The 25,000-nt window shown below is 43.9% G+C and overlaps 1 protein-coding gene across 1 annotated transcript in view; it reads left to right on the plus strand.

The window, feature by feature from the left end:
- The window catches only part of LOC139365951 (dystrophin-related protein 2-like), a 94,869-nt gene that overhangs the window by 55,132 nt on the left and 14,737 nt on the right, over positions 1 to 25,000 (plus strand). The window contains exons 12-17 of the mRNA XM_071103014.1: positions 4,420 to 4,505; positions 6,250 to 6,407; positions 15,781 to 15,947; positions 16,120 to 16,231; positions 23,029 to 23,165; positions 23,462 to 23,527. Coding sequence (XP_070959115.1) covers positions 4,420 to 4,505; positions 6,250 to 6,407; positions 15,781 to 15,947; positions 16,120 to 16,231; positions 23,029 to 23,165; positions 23,462 to 23,527 — 726 coding nt within the window. The remainder of the gene's footprint in view (positions 1 to 4,419; positions 4,506 to 6,249; positions 6,408 to 15,780; positions 15,948 to 16,119; positions 16,232 to 23,028; positions 23,166 to 23,461; positions 23,528 to 25,000) is intronic.

A 25,000-nucleotide genomic window follows, 5' to 3' on the forward strand; every position in this document is an offset into this window, starting at 1 on the left:
CCCTGCCTCCCCCTAGGTCTCCCCCTGCCTCCCCTAGGTCTCCCCTAGGTCTCCCCCTGCCTCCCCCTAGGTCTCCCCCTGCCTCCCCCTAGGTCTCCCCCTGCCTCCCCCTAGATCTCCCCCTGCCTCCCCCTAGGTCTCTCCCTGCCTCCCCCTAGGTCTCCCCCTGCCTCCCCCTAGGTCTCCCCCTGCCTCCCCCTAGGTCTGACTGTAATAATCTTGCATTGACTCTAATAATATCACACAGACTCTAATGTTCTCACACTGACCCTAATAATCTCGCATTGTCTCTAATAATCTCACACTGACTCTAATATTCTCACACTGGCTCTAATGTTTTCACACTGACCATAATGTTCTCACACTGACTCTAATGTTCTCACACTGACTCTAATAATCTCACACTGACTCTAATGTTCTCACACTGACACTAATAATCTTGCACTGTCTCTAATAATCTCACACTGACTCTAATGTTCTCACACTGACTCTAATGTTCCCACACAGTCTCTAATGTTCTCACACTGACCATAATGTTCTCACACTGACCATAATGTTCTCACACTGACCATAATGTTCTCACACTGACTCTAATGTTTTCTCACTGACTCTAATGTTCCCACACAGTCTCTAATGTTCTCACACTGGCTCTGTTCTCACACTGACTCTAATGTTCTCACACTGACTCTAATGTTCCCACACAGTCTCTAATGTTCTCACACTGACCATAATGTTCTCACACTGACTCTAATGTTCTCACACTGACTCTAATGTTCTCACACTGACTCTAATGTTCTCACACTGACTCTAATGTTTTCTCACTGACTCTAATGTTCCCACACAGTCTCTAATGTTCTCACATTGACTCTGTTCTCACACTGACTCTAATGTTCTCACACTGACTCGAATGTTCCCACACAGTCTCTAATGTTCTCACACTGACCATAATGTTCTCACACTGACTCTAACGTTCTCACATTGACTCTAATGTTCCCACACAGTCTCTAATGTTCTCACACTGACCATAATGTTCTCACACTGACTCTAATGTACTCACACTGACCATAATTATCTCATACTAACCCTAATGTTTTCTCACTGACTCTAATGTTCCCACACAGTCTCTAATGTTCTCACACTGACCATGATGTTCTCACACTGACTCTAATGTTCTCACACTGACTTTGTTTTTTCACTGACTCTAATGTTCCCACACAGTATCTAATGTTCTCACACTGATTCTAATGTTCTCACACTGACCATAATGTTCTCACACTGACTCTAATGTTCTCACGCTGTCTGTAATTTTCTCACACAGACTAATATTTTCACATTGTCTCTGTTCTCACACTGACACTAATATTCTCACACTGTCTCTAATGTTCTCATATTGACTCTAATGTTCTCACACTGATTCTAATGTTCTTACACTGACTAATGTTCTCACACTGTCTCTGTTCTCACACTGACTATTGTTCTCACACTGCCTCTAATGTTCCCCCAGTGACTACAACATTTCTTATATTCTCACATAGACTCGCTTTGCCTCTAGTGTTCTCACACTGACTCTAATGTTCTCACACTGACTCTAATGTTCTCACACTGACAATAATGTTCTCACACTGACCATAATGTTCTCACACTGACCATAATGTTCTCACACTGACTCTAATGTTCCCACACAGTCTCTAATGTTCCCACACTGATTCTAATGTTCTCACACTGACCATAATGTTCTCACACTGACTCTAATGTTCCCACACAGTCTCTAATGTTCTCACACTGACCATAATGTTCTCACACTGACCATAATGTTCTCACACTGACTCTAATGTTCTCACACTGACTAATGTTCTCACACTGTCTCTGTTCTCACACTGACTCTAATGTTCTCACATTGACTAATGTTCTCACACTGTCTCTGTTCTCACACTGACTATTGTTCTCACACTGCCTCTAATGTTCCCCCAGTGACTTTAGCATTTCTTATATTCTCACATAGACTCGCTTTGCCTCTAGTGTTCTCACAATGACTCTAATGTTCTCACACTGACTCTAATAATCTCACGCTGACTGTAATGTTCTCATACCGACTCTAATGTTCTCACACATTCTCTAATGTTCTCACACTGACTCTAATGTTCTTACACTGATTCTAATGTTCTCACACTGTCTCTCATGTTCTCACACTGACCATAATTTTCTCACTCTGACCATAATGTTCTCACACTGTCTCTAATGTTCTCACACATTCTCTAATGTCCTCACACTGATTCTAATGTTCTCACACTGACTCTAATCTTCTCACACTGATTCTAATGTTCTCATACTGTCTGTAATGTTCTCACACTGACTCTAATGTCACACTGACTCTAATGTTCTCACACTGACTCTAATGTTCCCCCAGTAACTTTAACATCTCTTATATTCTCACATAGACTCGCACTGCCTCTAGTGTTCTCACACTGACTAATGTTCTCACACTGCCTCTAATGTTCCACCAGTGACTTCAACATTTCTTATATTCTCACATAGACTCGCTTTGCCTCTAGTGTTCTCACACTGACTCTAATGTTCTCACACTGACTCTAATGTTCTCACACTGACTCTAATGTTCTCACACTGACAATAATGTTCTCACACTGACTCTAATGTTCTCACACTGACCATAATGTTCTCACACTGACCATAATGTTATCACACTGACTCTAATGTTCTCACACTGACTCTAATGTTCCCACACAGTCTCTAATGTTCTCACACTGACCATAATGTTCTCACACTGACTCTAATGTTCTCACACTGACCCTAATGTTTTCTCACTGACTCTAATGTTCCCACACAGTCCCTAATGTTCTCACACTGACCATAATGTTCTCACACTGACCATAATGTTCTCACACTGACTCTAATGTTCCCACACAGTCTCTAATGTTCCCACACTGATTCTAATGTTCTCACACTGACCATAATGTTCTCACACTGACTCTAATGTTCCCACACAGTCTCTAATGTTCTCACACTGACCATAATGTTCTCACACTGACCATAATGTTCTCACACTGACTCTAATGTTCTCACACTGACTAATGTTCTCACACTGTCTCTGTTCTCACACTGACTCTAATGTTCTCACATTGACTAATGTTCTCACACTGTCTCTGTTCTCACACTGACTATTGTTCTCACACTGCCTCTAATGTTCCCCCTGTGACTTTAGCATTTCTTATATTCTCACATAGACTCGCTTTGCCTCTAGTGTTCTCACAATGACTCTAATGTTCTCACACTGACTCTAATAATCTCACGCTGACTGTAATGTTCTCATACCGACTCTAATGTTCTCACACATTCTCTAATGTTCTCACACTGACTCTAATGTTCTTACACTGATTCTAATGTTCTCACACTGTCTCTCATGTTCTCACACTGACCATAATTTTCTCACTCTGACCATAATGTTCTCACACTGTCTCTAATGTTCTCACACATTCTCTAATGTCCTCACACTGATTCTAATGTTCTCACACTGACTCTAATCTTCTCACACTGATTCTAATGTTCTCATACTGTCTGTAATGTTCTCACACTGACTCTAATGTCACACTGACTCTAATGTTCTCACACTGACTCTAATGTTCCCCCAGTAACTTTAACATCTCTTATATTCTCACATAGACTCGCACTGCCTCTAGTGTTCTCACACTGACTAATGTTCTCACACTGTCTCTGTTCTCACACTGACTATTGTTCTCACACTGCCTCTAATGTTCCCCCAGTGACTTCAACATTTCTTATATTCTCACATAGACTCGCTTTGCCTCTAGTGTTCTCACACTGCCTCTAATGTTCCCCCAGTAACTTTAACATCTCTTATATTCTCACATAGACTCGCACTGCCTCTAATGTACTCCTACTGCCTCCTACTGCCTAATGGACTCTGCAGTCTCCTGACTTCTGTTTTGTCACACGTTAAAGGCAGTGCTTCTATGGGTCTCTCCCACTGACATTGACTCCCACTGCCTCTAATGTTCTTTAAATGACTGTAATCCCCTCCTGACAGTCAAGGCAGAGAAAAGAAAAGCAGCAAAGCTCCCAACTAAAGCCAGTAACAGCAGCCCTGCCCTTCCCTCTGTCTGACTCTAGTGGCAGTGTCCCTGTGCCTCCCAGACACACAGATATAATGTGACCCATTTAAGTCAGGACACAGCTCTCCCAGTCCCAACCCAACTCTGTGGCCTTGCCATTGGCCAGAGAACACTGTTTATGGATCTGTTCTTGCCTCTAATCCCTTGTTTTTTCAGTGTAAAGGCTTAGTTTATGTGTCTGTTTGCTTATGTAAATGTATTTGTTCTGGCATATTCTACTTTTTATAGCTCCCTCTCCCTCTCCCTCTCCCCTGCCCTGCTTTCTCCCTAGTGGTCGCAATGGAAAGATGCGCGTCCTCTCCTTCAAGACGGGACTGGTGAGCCTGTGCAATGCGGATGTTCAGGAGAAGTATAAATGTAAGTATGAGACCCTCTCATGTAGACACCACAGCCCTGCAGCCCCCTAACAAAGGGCCAAAACAAAACCAGCCTGATTGCAAGCATTACATAAAGACAACCACTTAGCCTAATGGAGGGAATTACTCTGCTGCACAATAATGGGGAAAGGCTCTCTCTCTCTCTTTATTTCTCCAAAGTACATTGGGCTTTTAGGCAGAGAGAATACACTATGGTAGAGAGAACACACACACACACCACACTCAGCACTCTCTCTCTGGCCCCTCTGGCTTCCCTTTTCCATGTTCAATTATGCGCTAATATTTCACTGGTGCCCAGCTCAGGGAAAGTAAAAACATTTTACAGCATCTTAACCGCATTTTACAACACAGCCTTGTAAATATGTAGAGAAGGGGGAGAGGAGAGAGAATGAGCTCATCGGTATGAGATTTTAGACAGTCCCGACGGGTCAGGGCAGGCCCACTGTCAGTTGGCACACCATCTGTGACAGCTTGTAAAAATTGAATGGCAACAGATTTGGAGTCTTTTTTTATGGCAGACGAAGCACAGAAGGCCTGGCCCTGATGGGGCAGTGAAGCAAACCATGCCAATTTGTCCCAGTGATTGATCACACATTTTTTCTCCTGAGCTCAGGGGAGAGATGACCCCTGATTATGCTAGTAAACAAGGGGGCGCATCTGGTGGCAGTGAGTGAGTGAACGTGGTAGTGTGGCAGACACAGTGTGTGTGTGTGTGCTTGTCTTTTGTCCCCCCCCCCCCCCCCCCAGAGCTTGAGCTGTGTGCAGGGTAGAGGCAGGCAGGCTGGCTGTCAGGGTTTTCTGGCTGTGGCTGGTGCTGGTGCTATTTATACTGGCATTGTGCAGCACCTTCAAACACCTGTCAGTATCCATCTCCTCAGTGACAGGCGGAATCACGACTCGCAGATGAAGGCTCCATTCAGAGCCTGATGAGGTAGCGAACGCTAATGCAGCCCTTTTGTCTGCAATTAGATCAGCACGCCTGCCCTTCCTCTCTCTCTCTCTTTCTCTTTCTCTTTCTCTTTCTCTCTTTCTCTTTCTTTTTCTCAAAAAACCTAGAAACAGGCTTAGGGAAGTAACGCCCACACACAGGCTCACTTAGAGAAACGCTGAGAACATGGATGTTGGTACATATGTGTAGGTGTGAATAGTAGCGCTAATATGCTCTTGTACACACAAGCAGATATAATGTAAACACAAATTAAAATCAGCTTGTCAATTCGAATTGTCCCCAGCTCTGGTAAACATGGGGCGGGTAGCCTAGTGGTTAGAGCGTTGGACTAGTAACCGGAAGGTTGCAAGTTCAAAGCCCCGAGCTGACAAGGTACAAATCTGTCGTTCTGCCCCTGAACAGGCAGTTAACCCACTGTTCCTAGGCCAATAGATTCACATCCACGCATATAGAGGTGAATAGATTCACATCCACGCATATAGAAGTGAATAGATTCACATCCACGCATATAGACGTGAATAGATTCACATCCACGCATATAGAAGTGAATAGATTCACATCCACGCATATAGACGTGAATAGATTCACATCCACGCATATAGAAGTGAATAGATTCACATCCACGCATATAGAAGTGAATAGATTCACATCCACGCATATAGACGTGAATAGATTCACATTCACATAGTCACACAGGTATACAGATACACTGCATAAACAATCTTGTGCACAAACACAAACAAACACGTTTTATTAACCCTCTGTGTTTCATCAGACTTGTTCAGGCAGGTGTCTGGTCCAGGGGGTCTGACCGACCAGCGTCACCTCACTATGCTGCTTTATGAAGCCATCCAGATCCCGCGACAGCTGGGAGAGGTGGCCGCCTTCGGAGGGAGCAACGTGGAGCCCAGTGTACGCAGCTGCTTCCGCATGGTGAGACCACACACACACAAACACACAGACAGACACGCACGTGCATGAGCGCACAAATACAAGCACACACACACACACACACACACTCCTTATAACCTCACCATACACTGGTTAAGGATACTATGGTAACACAGGCTAGGAATTACCTAAATTCAATTGAGTTCAATTACATACGTTTTCATGAATTCCTTCAGGGGAAAGAGCACAATTAGATGCACTACATGAACAAAAGTATGTGGACACGTGCTCGTCGAATATCTTATTCCAAAATCACGGGCATTATTATGGAGTTGGTTTCCCCTTGCTGTGGAGGCTGCTATAACAACCTATAACACTCTTCTGGGAAGGCTTTCCACTGAGCCGTTGTTGCTCTGTGACATTTCCACTTCACAATAACAGCACTTACAATTGACCGGGGAAGCTCTAGCAGGGCAGACATTTGATGAACTGACTTGTTGGAAAGGCGGCATCCTATTGTAATGCCCTGCTAAATCATTTATTTAGAACTATGGTTTCTGTTCATGCGATGGGTGTTTGCTCGGTTTGGAACAATCAAGATGCACTATAGGTGATGTGCAGAGGGCTTCGCAGGTTTCTCCATTGTTGCCGAGGAGAGAAAGAAAGGGGGAGAGATGCTCTTGTGGAGGGAAAAATAACATGTTGTGTACTAAAATATTTTTTTTCCTGAATTGGTTTTAATTTCTGCTTGGCTGGATTAACGAAGATTCTAGACACTTCGGGAGCTAGCTTGGATTTGTCGGATCGGGAGCTGAAGAGGACGGCTTGGTCTGAGGGAATTTGATGGCTTGCAGGGCAATTTCTGCTAATTGGATTATAAATAGGCAACGGCTTTGGAACTGTTGGTTTCAGGGGGTTTCTACGAAACCGTGAGTAGCTGTGGTGTTTTACGCTGAGTGAAGATGAAGGCCAACTTGGTATCTTCTGCTATAAATGTGGAGAGGATGGACACTTAAAATGAGACTGTGAGGGCGTAGAAAATCAGAGGAAAGTCAACTAGCGTCTCACAAGCCAGAAACGATCAACGGAAAAACTACAGCGGGACCCAGAAAAGGAGCGACCTGACGTCCCGGTGAAGATACGTTCCACCAAGTGCAACAAGAAACGTGAAGAAGCAAAAGACATGCTACCTACCGGCTTAGTGAGACCTAGTGCTGTTGTTCCTGTACAGATTGAAGGCATCTATGCTAAAGCTTTACTAGATATTGGGTCTCAGATTACCCTAGCTCATTGGACACTTGGAGATTTGGGGTCTTAGCTCAGAGCAATACCCAGATGATGGCTATTTGTCTTTGAAGTTGGAGTTTTCACGATCAGTAGTAGGTGTAACGGAGATCATAGAAGCACTTGTGTTGGTTTGTTGCTACAAACACTTCTGTGGTTAGAAGGCTGATGATGGCCTGTCAAGAGAAAGGAGGTGAAGGTTTCCTGAGCACTCTACGTGTTCATCCTGTTATCAAAGAGGCCTATGAGAAGATGAAAGTGATCCCAACTGATGTTGAGGACCAGAAAAGAGGAACAGTATGGTTCACAGACAAAACCTGTACTATTGCCACCTGGTGGACTAGCAAGAGTCACCGGGATTCCCGAAGTTTCCTGGATCACCATGTACCCATGTTGGTGGATAGGCCTGAAGAATCCCAGTGTCCAGAAGTTTCCCGGTTTCCAGAAGAACTTCTTGTGAGATCTGAAATTCAGATGTCTATGGTTGTGTCGTCTAGAAGAATAACAGTTGCAGTCAGGGATGTATCATCAAGGGAGATAACCTTACAATGTGGCATGCCCATTGCTTCCCTGTTTCCTGTAGATGTAGCTCCTGTTCCTGCTGCCACTGAGGGGAGGAAGCGCAACTTACCTGAGAAGCTGACGTCTTCTTAATTCAACTTCTGTGTCTCACCTTTATCTGAAGAATGGAAGAGGAGGTTAACTTTCAAGATGATGCAAAGAAAAATATGTTTTCTCAACCAATGAGTTGGACGTTGGTTGTTCCAAGAGTACTCGCCATACCATTCGAGTCCCTGATGACACACTGTTTGGGGGAGAGGTCTCGACGGCTGTCCCCAGCTGATGTGGAAGATGTAAGGAAACATCTGAAGAACCTGAAAGACGCTGAAATCATCTTTCTGTCGAGAAGCCCCTATGTCGTCGCCGATTGTAGTGGTGAGGAAGAAGAACGGAACCATATGGATATGTGTGGACTACAGAACGCTCAACAGACGTACAGTTCCTGACCAATACACCGAACCACAAACTGAAGATGCCCTGACCAGTTTGAATGGAAGCAAATGGCTCAGCATATTGGATCTCAGAAGTGGATATTAGTAAATTCTGTTGAGTGAAGTTGACAAAGAGAAGACCGCTTTCATATGCCCGGCTGGTATTCTATCAGTTTGAGAGGATGCTGCAGGGTTGTCAGGAGGAAATTGGCTTTGGGGGTGACAAGTGAGATATACCTGCTGGACCGCATGCTACAGGTGGGTGCTGCTATGGTGACTAGTGAGCTGAGCTAAGGTGGGTCTTTACCTAGCAGAGACTTGTAGATGACCTGGAGCCAGTGGGTTTGGCGATGAGTATGAAGCGAGGGCCAGCCAACAAGAGCGTACAGGTCGCAATGATGGGTAGTATATGGGGCTTTGGTGACAAAAACGGATGGCACTGTGATAGACTGCATCCAGTTTGTTGAGTAGAGTGTTGGAGGCTATTTTGCAAATGACATCGCCGAAGTCGAGGATCGGTAGGATGGTCAGTTTTATAAGGGTATGTTTGGCAGCATGAGTGAAGAATGCTTTGTTGTGAAATAGGAAGCCGATTTTAGATTTAATTTTGGATTGGAGATGCTTAATGTGAGTCTGGAAGGAGAGTTTACAGCCTAACCAGACACCTAGGTATTTGTAGTTGTCCACTTATTCTAAGTCAGAATCGTCCAGAATAGTGATGTTGGACGGGCGGGCAGTTGCGGGCAGCGATCGATTGAAGAGCATGCATTTAGTTTTACTTGCATTTAAGAGCAGTTGGAGGCAATGAAAGGGGAGTTATATGGCATTGAAGCTCGTCTGGAGGTTAGTTAACACAGTGTCCAAAGAAGGGCCAGAAGTATACAGAATGGTGTCAAGAGCGACATCATTGATGTATACAGAGAAGAGAGTCGGCCCGGGAATTGAACCCTGTGGCACCCCCATAGAGACTACCAGAGGTCCAGACAACAGGCCCTCTGATTTGACACACTGAACTCTATCAGAGAAGTAGTTGGTGAACCAAGTGAGGCAATCATTTGAGAAACCAAGGCTGTTGAGTCTGCCAATAAGAATGTGGTGATTGACAGATTCGAAAGCCTTGGCCAGGTCGATGAATACGGCTGCACAGTAATGTCCCTTATCGATGCCGGTTTTGATATTGTTTAGGACCTTGAGCATGGCTGAGGTGCACCCGTGACCAGCTCTGAAACCAGATTGCATAGTGGAGAAGGTATGGTGGGATTCGAAATGGGAGCGTTTGACAGTGATGAGGGGTGGTCGTTTGACCGCAGACCCATTACAGATGCAGGCAATGAGGCAGTGATTGCTGAGCTCTTGGTTGAAAACAACAGAGGTGTATTTGTAGAGCAAGTTGGTTCGGATGATATCTATGAGGGTGCCCGTGTTTACGGATTTGGGGTTGTACCTGGTAGGTTCATTGATAATTTGTGTGAGATTGAGGGCATCAAGCTTAGATTGTAGGCTGGCCGGGGTGTTAAGCATGTCCCAGGAAAGGTCACCTAGCAGCACGAGCTCTGAAGATAGATGGGGGGCAATCAATTCACATATGGTGTCCAGGGCACAGCTGGGGGCAGAGGGTGGTCTATAGCAAGCAGCAACGGTGAGAGACTTGTTTCTGACAATATGTACTACATGTTGATGCAAGCGGTGAAGGGTTAGGTGGTGTACTGTACCAAGAAGACAAGGATCAACATCTGCGTCCAGTTGCATTCATTAGCCAAAGTTTATCCCTGTCTGAGTGTAATTACCCTGCCCATGAGATACAATATCTAGCATTAAAGTGGGCCGTCGTTGATAAACTGCACGATTGCCTGTATGGAGCAAAGTTTGAGGTGAGAACAGACAACAATCTACTTACATACAGTACCAGTCAAGAGTTTGGACACACCTACTCATTCCAGGGTTTTTCTTTATTTTTACTATTTTCTACATTGTAGAATAATAGTGAAGATATCAAAACTATGAAATAACACAAATGGAATCATGTAGTAACCCCAAAATGGTTAAATAAATCCAAATATATTGTATATATGAGATTCTTCAAAGTAGCCACCCTTTGCCTTGATGACAGCTTTGCACACTCTTGGCATTCTCTCAACCAGCTTCACCTGGAATGTTTTTCCAACAGTCTTGAAGGAGTTCCCACATATGCTGAGCACTTGTTGGTTGCTTTTCCTTCACTCTGTGGTCCAACTCATCCCAAACCATCTCAATTGGGTTGAGGATCGGGTGATTGTGGAGGCCAGGTCATCTGATGCAGCACTCCATCACTCTGCTTATTGGTAAAATAGCCCTTACACAGCCTGGAGGTGTGTTGGGTCATTGTCCTGATGAAAGCAAATGATAGTTCCACTAAGCCCAAACCAGATGGGATGGAGTATCGCAGCAGAATGCTGTGGTAGCCATACTGGTTAAGTGTGCCTTGAATTCTAAGTAAATCACAGACAGTGTCACCAGCAAAGCATATGCTTCACAGTGGGAACCACACATGTGGAGGACATCCATTCACCTACTCTGCATCTCACAAAGACACGGAGGTTGGAAAAAATGTTCAATTTGGACTCATCAGACCATGATGAGTGACATTTTGTCATTTGCTTGTGTTTCTTGGCCCAAGCAAGTCTCTTCTTCTTATTCAAATCAAATCCAATTTTATTGGTCACATACACATGATTAGCAGATGTTAGTGCGAGTGTAGCGAAATGCTTGTGCTTCTAGTTCCGACCATGCAGTAATATCTAACAAGTAATCGAACAATTTCACAACAACTACCTTATACACAGGAATGAATAACAATATGAAAAAATAAATATATGAATGAGCGATGGCCGTGCGGCATAGGCAAGATGCAGTAGATGGTTTCGAGTACAGTATATACATATGAGATGAGTAATGTAAGGTATGTAAACATTATATAAAGTGGCATTGTTTAAAGGAACTAGTGATACATTTATTACATCCAATTTTTTATTATTAAAGTGGCTAGAGATTTGAGTCAGTATGTTGGCAGCAGCCACTCAATGTTAGTGATGGCTGTTTAACAGTCTGATGGCCTTGAGATAGAAGCTGTTTTTCAGTCTCTCGGCCCCAGCTTGGATGCACCTGTACTGACCTCGCCTTCTGGATGATAGCGGGGTGAACAGGCAGTGGCTTGGGTGGTTGTTGTCCTTGATGACCTTTTTGGCCTTCCTGTGACATCGAGTGGTGTAGGTGTCCTGAAGGGCAGGTAGTTTGCCCCCAGTGATGCATTGTGTAGACCTCACTACCCTCTGGAGAGCCTTACGGTTGTGGGCGGAGCAGTTGCCGTACCAGGTGTGTTTTTGGTGACAAGCCAAATATCTTCAGCCTCCTGATGTTGAAGAGGCGCCTTCTTCACCACGCGGTCTGTGTGGGTGGACCATTTCAGTTTGTCCGTGATGTGTACGCCGAGGAACTTAAAACTTTCCACCTTCTCCACCATTGTCCTGTCGATGTGGACAGGAGGGTGCTCCCTCTGCTGTTTCCTGAAGTCCACGATCATCTCCTTTGTTTTGTTGACGTTGAGTGTGAGGTTTTGTTCTGACACCATACTCTGAGGGCCCTCACCTCCTCCCTGTAGGCCATCTCGTCGTTGTTGGTAATCAAGCCTACCACTGTAGTGTCGTCTGCAAACTTGAGGATTGAGTTGGAGGCGTGCATGGCCACGCAGTCATGGTTGAACAGGGAGTACAGGAGAGGGCTGAGAACACACCATTGTTGGGCCCCAGTGTTGAGGATCAGCGGGGTGGAGATATTGTTTCCTACCCTCACCACTTGGGGGTGGCCCGTCAGAAAGTCCAGGACCCAATTGCACAGGGCGGGGTCGAGACCCAGAGCTTAATGACAAGTTTGGTGGGTACTATGGTGTTAAATGCTGAGCTGTAGTTGATGAACAGCATTCTCACATAGGTATTCCTATGGGTTAGGGCCGTGTGCAGTGTGATTGCGATTGCGTCGTCTGTGGACCTATTGGGGCGGTAAGCAAATTGGAGTGGGTCTAGGGTGTCAGGTAGGGTGGAGGTGATATGATCCTTGACTAGTCTCTCAAAGCACTTCATGATGACGGAAGTGAGTGCTATGGGGGGGATAATCATTTAGCTCAGTTACCTTAGCTTTTTGGGGAACAGGAACAATGGTGGCCCTCTTGAAGCATGTTGGAACAGCAGACTGGGACAGGGATTGATTGAATATGTCCGTAAACACACCAACCAGCTGGTCTGCGCATGCTCTGAGGACGCGGCCAGGGATGCTGTCTGGGCTGGCAGCCTTGCGAAGGTTAACACATTTAAATGTTTTACTCACGTTGGCTGCAGTGTCCTTTTAGTAGTGGTTTCTTTGACGCAATTCGACCATGACGGTCTGATTCACGTAGTCTCCTCTGAACAGTTGATGTTGAGATGTCTGTTACTTGAACTCTGTGAAGCATTTATTTGGGCTGCAATCTGAGGTGCAGTTAACTTTAATGAACTTATCTTCTGGTCTTCCTTTCCTATGGCGGTCCTCATGAGAGCCAGTTTCATCATAGCGCTTGATGGTTTTTGCGACTGCACTTGAAGAAACTTTTAAAGTTCTTGAAATTTTCCGCATTGACTGACCTTCATGTCTTAAAGTAATATGATGGCTTGTCGTTTCTCTTTGCTTATTTGAGCTTTTCTTGCCATAATATGGACTTGGTATTTTACCAAATATGGCTATCTTCTGTATACCACCACTATCATGTCATAACACAACTGATTGGATCAAACAAGGTACACCTGTGAATTGAAATTGCCTACCTCATGAAGCTGGTTGAGTGAGTGTGCAAAGCTGTCATCAAGGGTGGCTACTTTGGGTGGCTACTTTGAAGAATCTAAACTATTAAAAGGAATTTGATTTGTTTAACACTTTTTTGGTTTCAACATAATTCCATATGTGTTATTTCATAGTTTTGATGTCTTCACTATTATTTTGCAATGTAGAAAATAGTAAAAATAAAGAAAAACCTTTGAATGAGTAGGTGTGTCTAAACTTTTGACTGGTACTGTGGGTAGTTTTGCTCTAGGATGCCCACAAACTTGACAAGACACCTCTGAAGGTCCCCCGGTAACAGTTGAAGGAATGCATGGAAGTATATGCTGTATTGAGACTGTTTAGTGACAAAAAAAGGGGTTAAATACATGTAAATAAAATAAAAATAATGTTTCCTGATCTTTATTATATCTCTCAGATAAAGGACAGACACTTCAGAACAAACCTCCTTTTGAAACAATTTGGGGGACTATCTGTTGTTCCATGTAGTCAATATGTTATTCAATGCGTTTGTAAGGGCTAATAGCAGTAAGGATAAACGTCGTTTTTTTAAAATCTAATATTAGTATTTTTTTAGATATTGAAAAAAATTGCTAAAAGATCCATACTATGACCATCTTAAAACATTTCCATATAGCTTAGTTCCCGGCTTAGACAGGGCTTAGACAGGGCTATGGTGACTCAGGTGGCCATAGCATTTCATAGCATTTCTTAATGAGCAATCTTCAAAACGAGGCCAAATCAGGAAGTGCAGTCACCCTCTAAGGACTAAGCTAATGAAATTAATCTGGTTCAAAAGACTTGTGCAGGTGGAACCATATGGAGTATACCTTAACATCATTATTAATAAAGACTTGTGTAGGTGGAACCATATGGAATATACCTTAACATCATTTTAAAGTTTTGCAAGATGTAGGCAATGAAGAACTGTGAACAACTCTTTCCACTCTCATATATGGGGTTTCACATTTTTGGAATCCCACCTCGTGGCATTTAGCTCAGGAGAGAAACTAATTATAGATTTGGGACGAGCGGGGACCAGGTTTTGGGGAGGTGGCCTTTTTAAAACCATTCTAAAACCCTTAATTCTTCCCTTTTTTACAGCGAATCCTCAATTAAATCTCGCTCTATTCCCATCCATACTTCTGATATCAACTTGGGGTGATTTAAACCCCTTCATTTCACCATTTGCTCTATGTCAACTATTTTATGAGCAGCCTGAATTATCAGTGTAGTGACAATTTATCACGTTGGCATGGTAATGAAGTCAAAGTGAGCGGATGACACGAGCTGGCACCTGTTGTGGGCGGAGAGGCGTAGTGGAGTCATTGATGACAGAGGGGCAGATGGGTTTGGCTCTACATGGAAGACGGAGGATCAGAGAGGAGAGAGTTACCCTACAGTAGGTATGAAATGCTGTGGCCCTCCGTGGTCTGTGTGTATAGAGAGACCAGCCTGTTGTTCCCTGTGAAGTGATGGAGAGCGTGTTTTCTCTGTGTGTTGTTGCTTTGTGTAGTCAGTGTGTTTGCTAAGTTTTGATGTGGCCAGAATAATCTATATATGCTTTGATTTGCTGATTATTTTAATCAATATATACTTTGCGGTGTTCAGTGTACTCAGTGGGTTCAGTATCCTGAAACATTTGTCCTCCCACAATCAGAGCTGGCTACTGAACCATAAAGCAGAGACGAGAGTCGAGGAGAGGTGAGCAGGGCAGAGAAAAGAGCAGTGAGGAGAGGAGCCTCGTTCCCCTGGAGAACTCTCGATCCAGCACGCCTCCTCGGCCATGATACACACACACACACTCACACATTAATTACGCTGCTTTGGCTGAGCCAGGACGATACTCCAGGGAAATCAACGTTTTAATGCATCTCTGATGCACACTTAATGAGAATTTTACACATTACGAATTCTCCTTTATTAGCCTGACTTTTTTATCCCATTTTTCTGCATCTCTCTGGAATGCCGGAATGGCTTTGGAACGTTAGAACCGCAACAGGTCCTCTGACAAAGTCACCACGCTCACTGGCCGCTATCAACTTCCTCTTTCTCTATTTGTGCTTCCTGCAGCAGTTTATATACGACTTCTTCAAGGGTCATTTTCAGTGAATATACCATTACCTTGTAATAAGTATCCTACATTATGTAAATACAGGCAATTTGATGTAGTGGTAAGTAAATTGTACTGCATACCTGTACTAGATAATAGCATTTTTACAGACAAACAAACAGGAGAACAAACAAACATAAGTTACTCTGGTATGATGTTTCCTATGTTCTTCCTCCCGTAGGCCCCAGGTAAGCTAGCCATCGAGGTATCGCACTTCCTGGAGTGGATGAGTCTGGAGCCTCAATCTGTAGTGTGGCTGGCTGTTCTGCAGCGTGTGGCTGTGGCCGAGTCCGCCAAGCACCAGGCCAAGTGTTACATCTGTAAACAGTGCCCCATCAAGGGATTCAGGTGGGTCATTTGTACCTCTATCGGAGATTAATAAAGGTGGATGTGTGACACACATACTATATGCACACGCAAAAAAAAAACCCATCTAGGTTGAGGATAGAGCTATTGCTAAGACCTCTCTAATGTTACTGACTGTGACATGGTCTTCCGTTCTGCTGATCTGTCCTGACAGGTACCGCAGTCTTAAACAATTCAACGTGGACATCTGCCAGACGTGCTTCCTCACAGGACGCACCACCAAGGGAAAGAAGCTCCACTACCCCATCATGGAGTACTACACCCCAGTAAGAAGGAGTACTACACCCAGGCTGCCTCACGAATGGCACCCTATTAATATTTTAAAAAGTAGTGCACTGTGCAGGGAATAGGGTGCACCTAGTACTGCATAGTAGTGCACTGTACAGGGAATAGGGTGCACCTAGTACTGCATAGTAGTGCACTGTACAGAGAATAGGGTGCCATTTCCGACGCAGCCTATACTACGCGCTACACTACCATCTTAAAGGGACAATCTGCAGTTCAAACAATAACAAAGCGTCACCCCTTCTGCTGTTTGGGTAAAAAGATGAGGGATGGGGAAACATAACCACTCTCAAATCCATAGACAGAGCTATTGATGCAAGGACTGACCATACAAGATAACAATTATAGTTTTAACCATGGTTTGAGGCTATAGGGGAAAGTGGGGTAAGTTGAGACAAGTGGTTACTTGAGCCACCCCTTGTTTCTAGGAAACTATACACCAAATGTAATGTGCCCAAATATTTAGGAAGAGGTTAGCCGGGGCTGACGGTGGCCAACAGCACACCACCGATGTTGTCACTGTCAGAACATTCACACCCAATCAATAGATCAGGGTTTGGCTACTTAGCTACATGTCCTGTATATGGTTTTCCAATAACTCATTTCAGAACTAAATCAGGATTAGCCATGTTATAAGTGTCCTGAGGAGAAGCAATACAGATCATAGGAAGTGTGATCTAGAAGGTTACACCTAATATTGGAAAACATTGGAAAGCAATACAGCCAAATACAACAGCAAAACATTGATAACACTTGCATGTTTCCTGTTTCCTTGCTATCCTAATGGAAAAGTACCACAGAACTGAACCCTCCCCGGTTATCAAACAAACTATGAGGGCTGGAAGCCGCTCCGCTCAGGGATCACATACCAACTGACTGATCTAGCACATTTTGACAGATGGAACAGAACCACCATTCTCTCTGACTCCGGCTCAGTGCAAACACCTCTGACATGGCCGACCGGGGAGGGAAAAGCTGCTTAATTGCAAAAAAATTACTTGGAGAGGGTGATTAGCTGACGGGCGGCCGCTGGCGCACTAGAGTGATTTAAGACCCTTTCAGTGAATGCAGGGAGGTCTGGATATTCTTTCCCTCCACAAAGGTGTGTGGGGCTAATCCAGGCCGCTTTGCTGAGCTGTGGATCAAATCCCACAGGGAGTGTGGGAAGGCCAGCGGGACAGCCACCCTCTTGGTGGCCAGGGTGGCCTATCCCAGGGTGCTTTGCACCAGTATAGACCTGCCTGCTTGCTCCATAGCTCTGCTGTAATTGTGTTGGACAGAGGGAGTGTGCTGGAATGCCAAGAAGCAAGGTCTCAGACAAACTCATAATTGAACTGACTGGAATGGTTTTGCATAATAGATCGGTGTGTGTGTGTGTGTGTGTGTGTGTGTGTGTTAAGGAGTAAGGAATTACATCCAAATGGACTCAATCCCTTCTTTAAGTATCTTGCTTCCTAACAGCAGCAATAACTAAGCAGAAACCTGAAAGAAACCTTTTCTGTGTATGAGTCGGTTTCATATTCAAGCGTTTTATTCAGTTTGTCAAGTCACATTCAAAACAAGAATATGACTAATTCAAGTATATCATATTTAAATGATTTAGTTTAATCTAATACTTTTCTGTTTTTGAATATTCTGACCCCCAAAATGAATTGTCTGGAAATGAATGATTTCAAAAACCTTAATGAAGCTTACACTTTGTCAATCAAATGTGTAGACCTATGGATTCCTACATGAATTGAATATTTTGCTTGTTAATTAATTTATTAAAAAAGTATAGACTAATCCTATATGATATGCCTATTCACACTCATTATCCAACAAATTGAACATGTGATAAACCGTGTGCAACAAAGGAATGGATTTACAGGTATAGGCCTATATCCACATTGGCATCTGATATTGTTGTAGGGGAGTGTGGGGTAAATTGAGCCATCCCTTTTTCTAGGAGGTTAAACATAAAGTTAATTATATGACCAAATATTTAGGGAGAAGTCATCATTTTATGGAGTCTGAAGGTTGAAACCACATGGAAGTTAGGAAAAAATAAAACATATTTTCAAAAATTCTCTAATGAATTTATTGGGTAATAGGTTTCATGATGCTTGTATCTAAACGAAAGTAGATCATTTTAAGATTGTTTTATACATTAGTTGGGGTCTCCAAAGATACAATATGAGGTCTTAAACCTTTCATGAAAGTGCATCTTTGTAGCTGTGTGGCTAATGTAGTCAAAATGTTTGCCTTGGGGTAAGTTGAGCCAATGGTCACTATGCGTAATATGAACAGTATTTTTGCAATGTGTCATGTATATGAACTCAAGATAGTGAATTTTATTGTTACAGAGCAGACATCATCATGCCCTACAGTGGCTTGCGAAAGTATTCACCCCCTTGGCATTTTTCCTATTTTGTTGCCTTACAAATTGGAGTTAAAATATTTTTTTTTGGGGGGGGGGGGGGGGGTTGTATCATTTGATTTGAACAACATGCCTACCACTTTAAAGATGCACAATATGTTTTATTGTGAAACAAACAAGAAATAAGACAAAAAAAAAACTGAAATCTTGAGCATGCATAACTATTCACCTCCCCAAGTCAATACTTTGTAGAGCCACCTTTTGCTGCAGTTACAGCTGCAAGTCTCTTGGGGTATGTCTCTATAAGCTTGGCACATCGAGCCACTGGGATTTTTGCCCATTCTTCAAGGCAAAACTGCTCCAGCTCCTTTTTGTTGGAGGGGTTCCGTTGGTGTACAGCGAGCTTTAAATCATATCACAGTTTCTCAATTGGATTGAGGTCTGGGCTTTGACTTGGCCATTCCAAGACATTTAAATGTTTCCCCTTAAACCACTCGAGAGTTGCTTTACCAGTATGCTTAGGGTCATTGTCCTGCTGGAAGGTGAACCTCTGTCCTAGTCTCAAATCTCTGGAAGACTGAAACAGGTTTCCCTCAAGAATTTCCCTGTATTTAGCACCATCCATCATTCCTTCAATTCTGACCAGTTTCCCAGTCCCTGCAGATGAAAAACATCCTCACAGCATGATGCTGCCACCACCATGCTTCACTGTGGGGATGGTGTTCTCAGGGTGATAAGAGGTGCTGGGTTTGCACCAGACATAGCGCTTTCCTTTATAGCCAAAAAGCAACATTTTGTCTCATCTGACCAGAATACCTTCTTCCATATGTGAACACCAAATGAGTTTGCTTATTTTTTCTTTAAGCATGGCTTTTTTTATGGCCACACTTCTGTAAAGGCCAGCTCTATGGAGTGTATCGCTTAAAGTGGTCCTATGGACAGATACTCCAATCTCCACTGTGGAGCTTTGCAGCTCCTTCAGTGTTATCTTTGGTCTCTTTGTTGCCTCTCTGATTAATGCCCTCCTTGCCTTGTCCGTGAGTCTTGGTGGGTGGCCCTCTCTTGGCTGGTTTGTTGTGGTACCATATTCTTTTCATTTTTTAATAATGGATTTAAATTGCGCTCCGGGGGATGTTCAAAGTTCCTGATATTTTTTTATAACTCAACCCTGATCTTTACTTCTCCAAAACTTTGTTCCTGACCTGTTTGGAGCGCTCCTTGGTCTTCATGGTGCCTCTTGCTTTGTGGTGCCCCTAGCATAGGGGTGTTGCAGACTGTGGGGCCTTTTAGAACAGGTGTATATATACTGAGATCATGTGACACTTAGATTGAGCACAGGTGGACTTTATTTAACTAATTATGTGACTTCTGAAGGTTTTTTAGGGGCTTCATAGCAAAGGGGTTGAATACATATGCACACACCACTTTTCTTTTCTTTTTTTTTAAACAAGTCATTTTTCAATTTCATTTGACCAATTTGGACTATTTTGTGTATGTCCATTACATGAAATCCAAATAAAAATCAATTTAAATTACAGGTCGTAGTGCAACAAAATAGGAAAAACATCAAGGGGAGATGAATACTTTTTCAAGGCACTGCATGTATACAAATGTTTAAAAAAAAAGGGATGAGAAAATATACTGAATGACACTGAAAAGGTACTTTGATATCAAAGAAAATGAACATGTACCTGTGTGAGAGGCTCTGATAGAGTAGCAGAGGCACACAAGGTCTTATCTGATAACATGGTGTCTGAGCTTGCTAAACATATGAAGAATCTTGAGGACCAGTTTCATGGCCTTAGTAGCCTCAAATGCAGAAAACTTGCCTATAAATTGGTACATCGAAAACAACATCCCTGTCTCAGACAACTGGTCAAGAAATAGAAGGGTACGTGATAATGAAGAGAGAGCTTTATATCTGAATGTAGGCATACATTGAAGATATACAATACACCACACCCCCATTCCATGAATTAAACTTTACCTACCAGCACCATCACCCACTGTCACAGGACACCGTCACCCACTGTCACAGGACACCGTCACCCACGGCATAAGTTTTTTGGACAAGATATGCTTTCCAATCTGTTATGTTTACATGAATTCTGATTATTTCGAGGGATACACAACATTATGAAATATATGTAGAGATCTTTGTTTGAAAGAATACTAAACTCAGCAAAAAAAATTCCTCTCACTGTCAACTGCTTTTATTTTCAGCAAACTTAACATGTGCAAATATTTGTATGAACATAACAAGATTCAACAACGGAGACATAAACTGAACAAGTTCCATAGACATGTGACAGACAGAAATGGAATAATGTGTCCCTGAACAATGGGGGGGTCAAAATCAAAAGTAACAGTCAGTATCTGGTGTGGCCACCAGCTGCATTAAGTACTGCAGTGCATCTCATCCTCATGGACTGCACCAGATTGTCCAGTTTCTTGCTTTGAGATGATATCTCACTCTTCCACCAAGGCACCTGCAAGTTCCCAGACATTTCTGGGGTGAATGGCCCTAGCCCACACCCTCTGATCCAACAGGTCCCAGACGTGCTCAATGGGATTGAGATCCGGGCCCTTCGCTGGCCATGGCAGAACACTGACATTCCTGTCTTGCAAGAAATCACACACAGAACGAGCATTGTCATGCTTAAGGGTCATGTCAGGATGAGCCTGCAGGAAGGGTACCACATGAGGGAGGAGGATGTCTTCCCTGTAACGCACAGGAGGAGGATGTCTTCCCTGTAACGCACAGCGTTGAGATTGCCTGCAATGACAACAAGCTCAGTCCGATGATGCTGTGACACACTGCCCCAGACCATGACGGACCCTCCACCTCCAAATCGATCATGCTCCAGAGTACAGGCCTCGGTGTAACGCTCATTCCTTCAATGATGAATCCGACCATCACCCCTGGTGAGACAAAACCATGACTCGTCAGTGAAGTGCACTTTTGCCAGTCCTGTCTGCAACAGTGGGTTTGTGCCCATAGGCGTCGTGATGTCTGGTGAGGACCTGCTGAGCCCTCAGTCCAGCCTCTCTCAACCTATTGTGGACAATCTGAGCACTGATGGAGGGATTGTGCGTTCCTGGAGTAACTCGGGCAATTGTTGTTGCCATCCTATACTTGTACCGCAGGTGTGATGTTCGGATGTACCGATCATGTGCAGGTGTTGTTACATTTGGTCTGCCACTGCGAGGATGATCAGATGTCCGTCCTGTCTCCCTGTAGCGCTGTCTTAGGCGTCTCACAGTATGGACATTGCAATTTATTTCCCTGGCCACATCTGCAGTCCTCATGCCTCCTTGCAGCATGCCTAAGGCACATTCACGCAGATGAGCAGGGACTCTGGGCATTTTTCTTTGGTGTTTTTCAGAGTCAGAAGAAAGGCCTCTTTAGTGTCCTAAGTTTTCATACCTGTGACCTTAAATGCCTACCGTCTGTAAACTGTTAGTGTCTTAACGACCGTTCAACAGGTGCATGTTCATTAATTGTTCATGGTTCATTGAACAAGCATGGGAAACAGTGTTTAAACCCTTTACAATGAAGATATGTGAAGTTATTTGGATTTTTACCAATTATCTTTAAAAGACAGGGTCCTGAAAAAGGGACATTTCTTTTTTGCTGAGTTTATATTTCCCTTGACATAGTAATGCGGAATGTAACATTTTTCTCAACATACCCCACTCTCCCATACAGTGTTTGTTAAGAATGACATTGTTTACAAGCAATGGACTAAAACAAGCTTATTTTTCAGGTTCTGATGGGGTACGACAGTTGAACTAAGACCAAGAGGCATTTTTAAGTTAGATTCTTCAAGAATCAATGTGTATATTTCATTCATTTAAAAGTCCAAATATGGATTTAGCAATCGCTGGTTGCCCCTTTAAGAGAGTGTGGATGTCACACTAGCTCACTATTTCAGCTCTAATCAATGCGGGGCTGTGGGATATGGTAGGGAGCTATGTGCCAAATTATTTCTCCCAGGGCAGTATTTCAACCAGGGGAAGGTTTAAGTGGAGCTAGGCTGGAGTATATTTTTTTCAGTCCTCTGACTCCTATGGTTCTGGGTTCTATGATGGAGTGGGGGGGGGGGGGGGGGGGGGGGGGTACAAGACTGTAGAACTGTAGTCCAGTGAGGTCAGAGGGAGATAGAGGGGGGCAGGACAACTGGACTAGCAGCAGGGCACTATAAGAACATTTAGTTCAAGACAAGGCTCGCTCTCTCTCTCTTGCGTGCGGGCTTGTGTGTGCGTGTGTATGTGTGGGTAAGTGTGCGTGCGTGTGTGTGCTAGCGTGCATGTGTAGTGTAACGAATTCTAAAGTGGTGCACTTTGTCTTCTTGTCCTCCCACCGCGTTTCCCTCTCCTCTCCTCCATTCCGGTCCCCTCATCTAAATCATGTGGCAGACCACCTCAGGAGAAAAGATGCGGGACTTTGCCAAAACGCTGAAGAACAAGTTCCGGTCGAAGCAGTACTTTAGCAAGCACCCTCAGCGGGGCTACCTGCCTGTCCAGTCGGTGCTGGAGGCTGAGAACTCTGAGACGTGAGTCATACCCCTACAGACACATACATATGGCTAGACAGACTGGCACAGAGAAGACAGGAAACATGATTTGACAGAGAGAGGGAGACTGCTTATATATATGACAGCAATACATTTTCCAATAATATTACGATGTAAGCTTTGTTGGCAGTATTCTATGATGTTGAGGGGAAGGGAGCACTTCTGTTTTGATGCGGATGGTTGTACATGAGTGGGATTCAATACGTTTTTAAGAAGTAGACACCACAAAGTACCAGTAGTAGAGGTATTAATGATGTTTTTCTGTGTTTTACCAGGCCGTGCTCCTCTCCCAAGCTACCCCATGCAGACACACACAGCAGAATCGAGCACTTCGCTAGCAGGTCGGGTGTTATACGCACACACACATACACACACACACACACACACACACACACACACACACACACACACACACACACACACACACACACACACACAGCCCAAAATAAATACTCCCATCCTACCCTACCACCTTACTTAACTCCTCTGCCTACTCCAGTCCTGAACCATTCTCCTCACACTCCCCAGTTCTCTCTCCTCAATCAGATTAAGATATTGATCTGGCTGCATCTTGGTCTGAGCTTTGACTTGAGTGTAGACTGTTGTGCCCAACTGGTATCCTCTCTCTCTTTCTCTCTTTCTTTCTCTCTTTCTCGTTCACACACACACACACACACACACACACACACACACACACACACACACACACACACACACACACACACACACACACAAACACACACACACACACACACACACACACACACACACACACACACACACACACACACACACACACACACACACACACACACACACACTGAGAAGGGTGCAGTAAGTTTGGTCTGGGGTGAGCAGGGGTCACCTGAATGTGGATGCCTGGTGGCATGGTAAAGCAGTGTGACAGGGCACTGGGTCCATTGGGTACCTGGTGGACGCCAGAGCAGATCAGTGTCTGTCTGACAGGGTTACAGAGAGGGCACAGCCAGGGCATGGCAGAGCAGTCTCTCACCCAGGGCAGTCATGCCAATAGCAGAGCAGAGCAGGGCAGGGGATAGATCACTGCACTCTGGGTGTATAGTACAGTATGTTTTATGTGTATGTGTGTGTGTGTGGGGGGGGGGGGGGGGGCAATGGAGAGAGAGAGAGAATACTACAGGGCACAGATCACTTTCTTGTACTGTATGTGTGATAGTGCTTCTCAGTATTGATCCTCTCTCTCTCTGAACTTCCCTTTCAGTCTCTCTCACACATTTTGTTTAGTCATTGTATTCACTCTCTTTCTTCTCTCCCAGTCATTCAGATCCATTATTTCTATTGACTGAAATGACATGCTTCTGTTCCCAAGTCCTCTCACATTTACACTGCATTCGTAAAATGTTCAGACCCCTTTTCTTTTTCCACGTTTCTGTTACGTTACAGCCTCATTCTACAATGGATTTAAAATTTAAAAAATCCTCATCAATCTACACATAATACCCCATAATAACAAAGAAAAACAGGTTTATAGAAAAAACTGAAATACCGTATTTACATAAGTATTCAGACCCTTTGCTATAAGACTCGAAATTGAGCTCCGGTGCATCCTGTTTCCATTGATCATCCTTGAGATGTTTCTACAAATTGATTGGAGTCCATTTGTGATTGGATATGATTTGGAAAGGCACACACCTGTCTATATAAGGTCCCACAGTTGACAGTGCATGTCAGAGAAAAAACCAAGACATGATGTCAAAGGAATTTTCCGTCGAGCTCCGAGACAGGATTGTGTTGAGGCACAAATCTGGGGAAGGGTACCAAAAAACATGTGCAGC

The sequence above is a fragment of the Oncorhynchus clarkii genome, chromosome 14 (assembly GCF_045791955.1).
Source record: "Oncorhynchus clarkii lewisi isolate Uvic-CL-2024 chromosome 14, UVic_Ocla_1.0, whole genome shotgun sequence".
NCBI classification, from domain to species: Eukaryota; Metazoa; Chordata; class Actinopteri; order Salmoniformes; family Salmonidae; genus Oncorhynchus; species Oncorhynchus clarkii.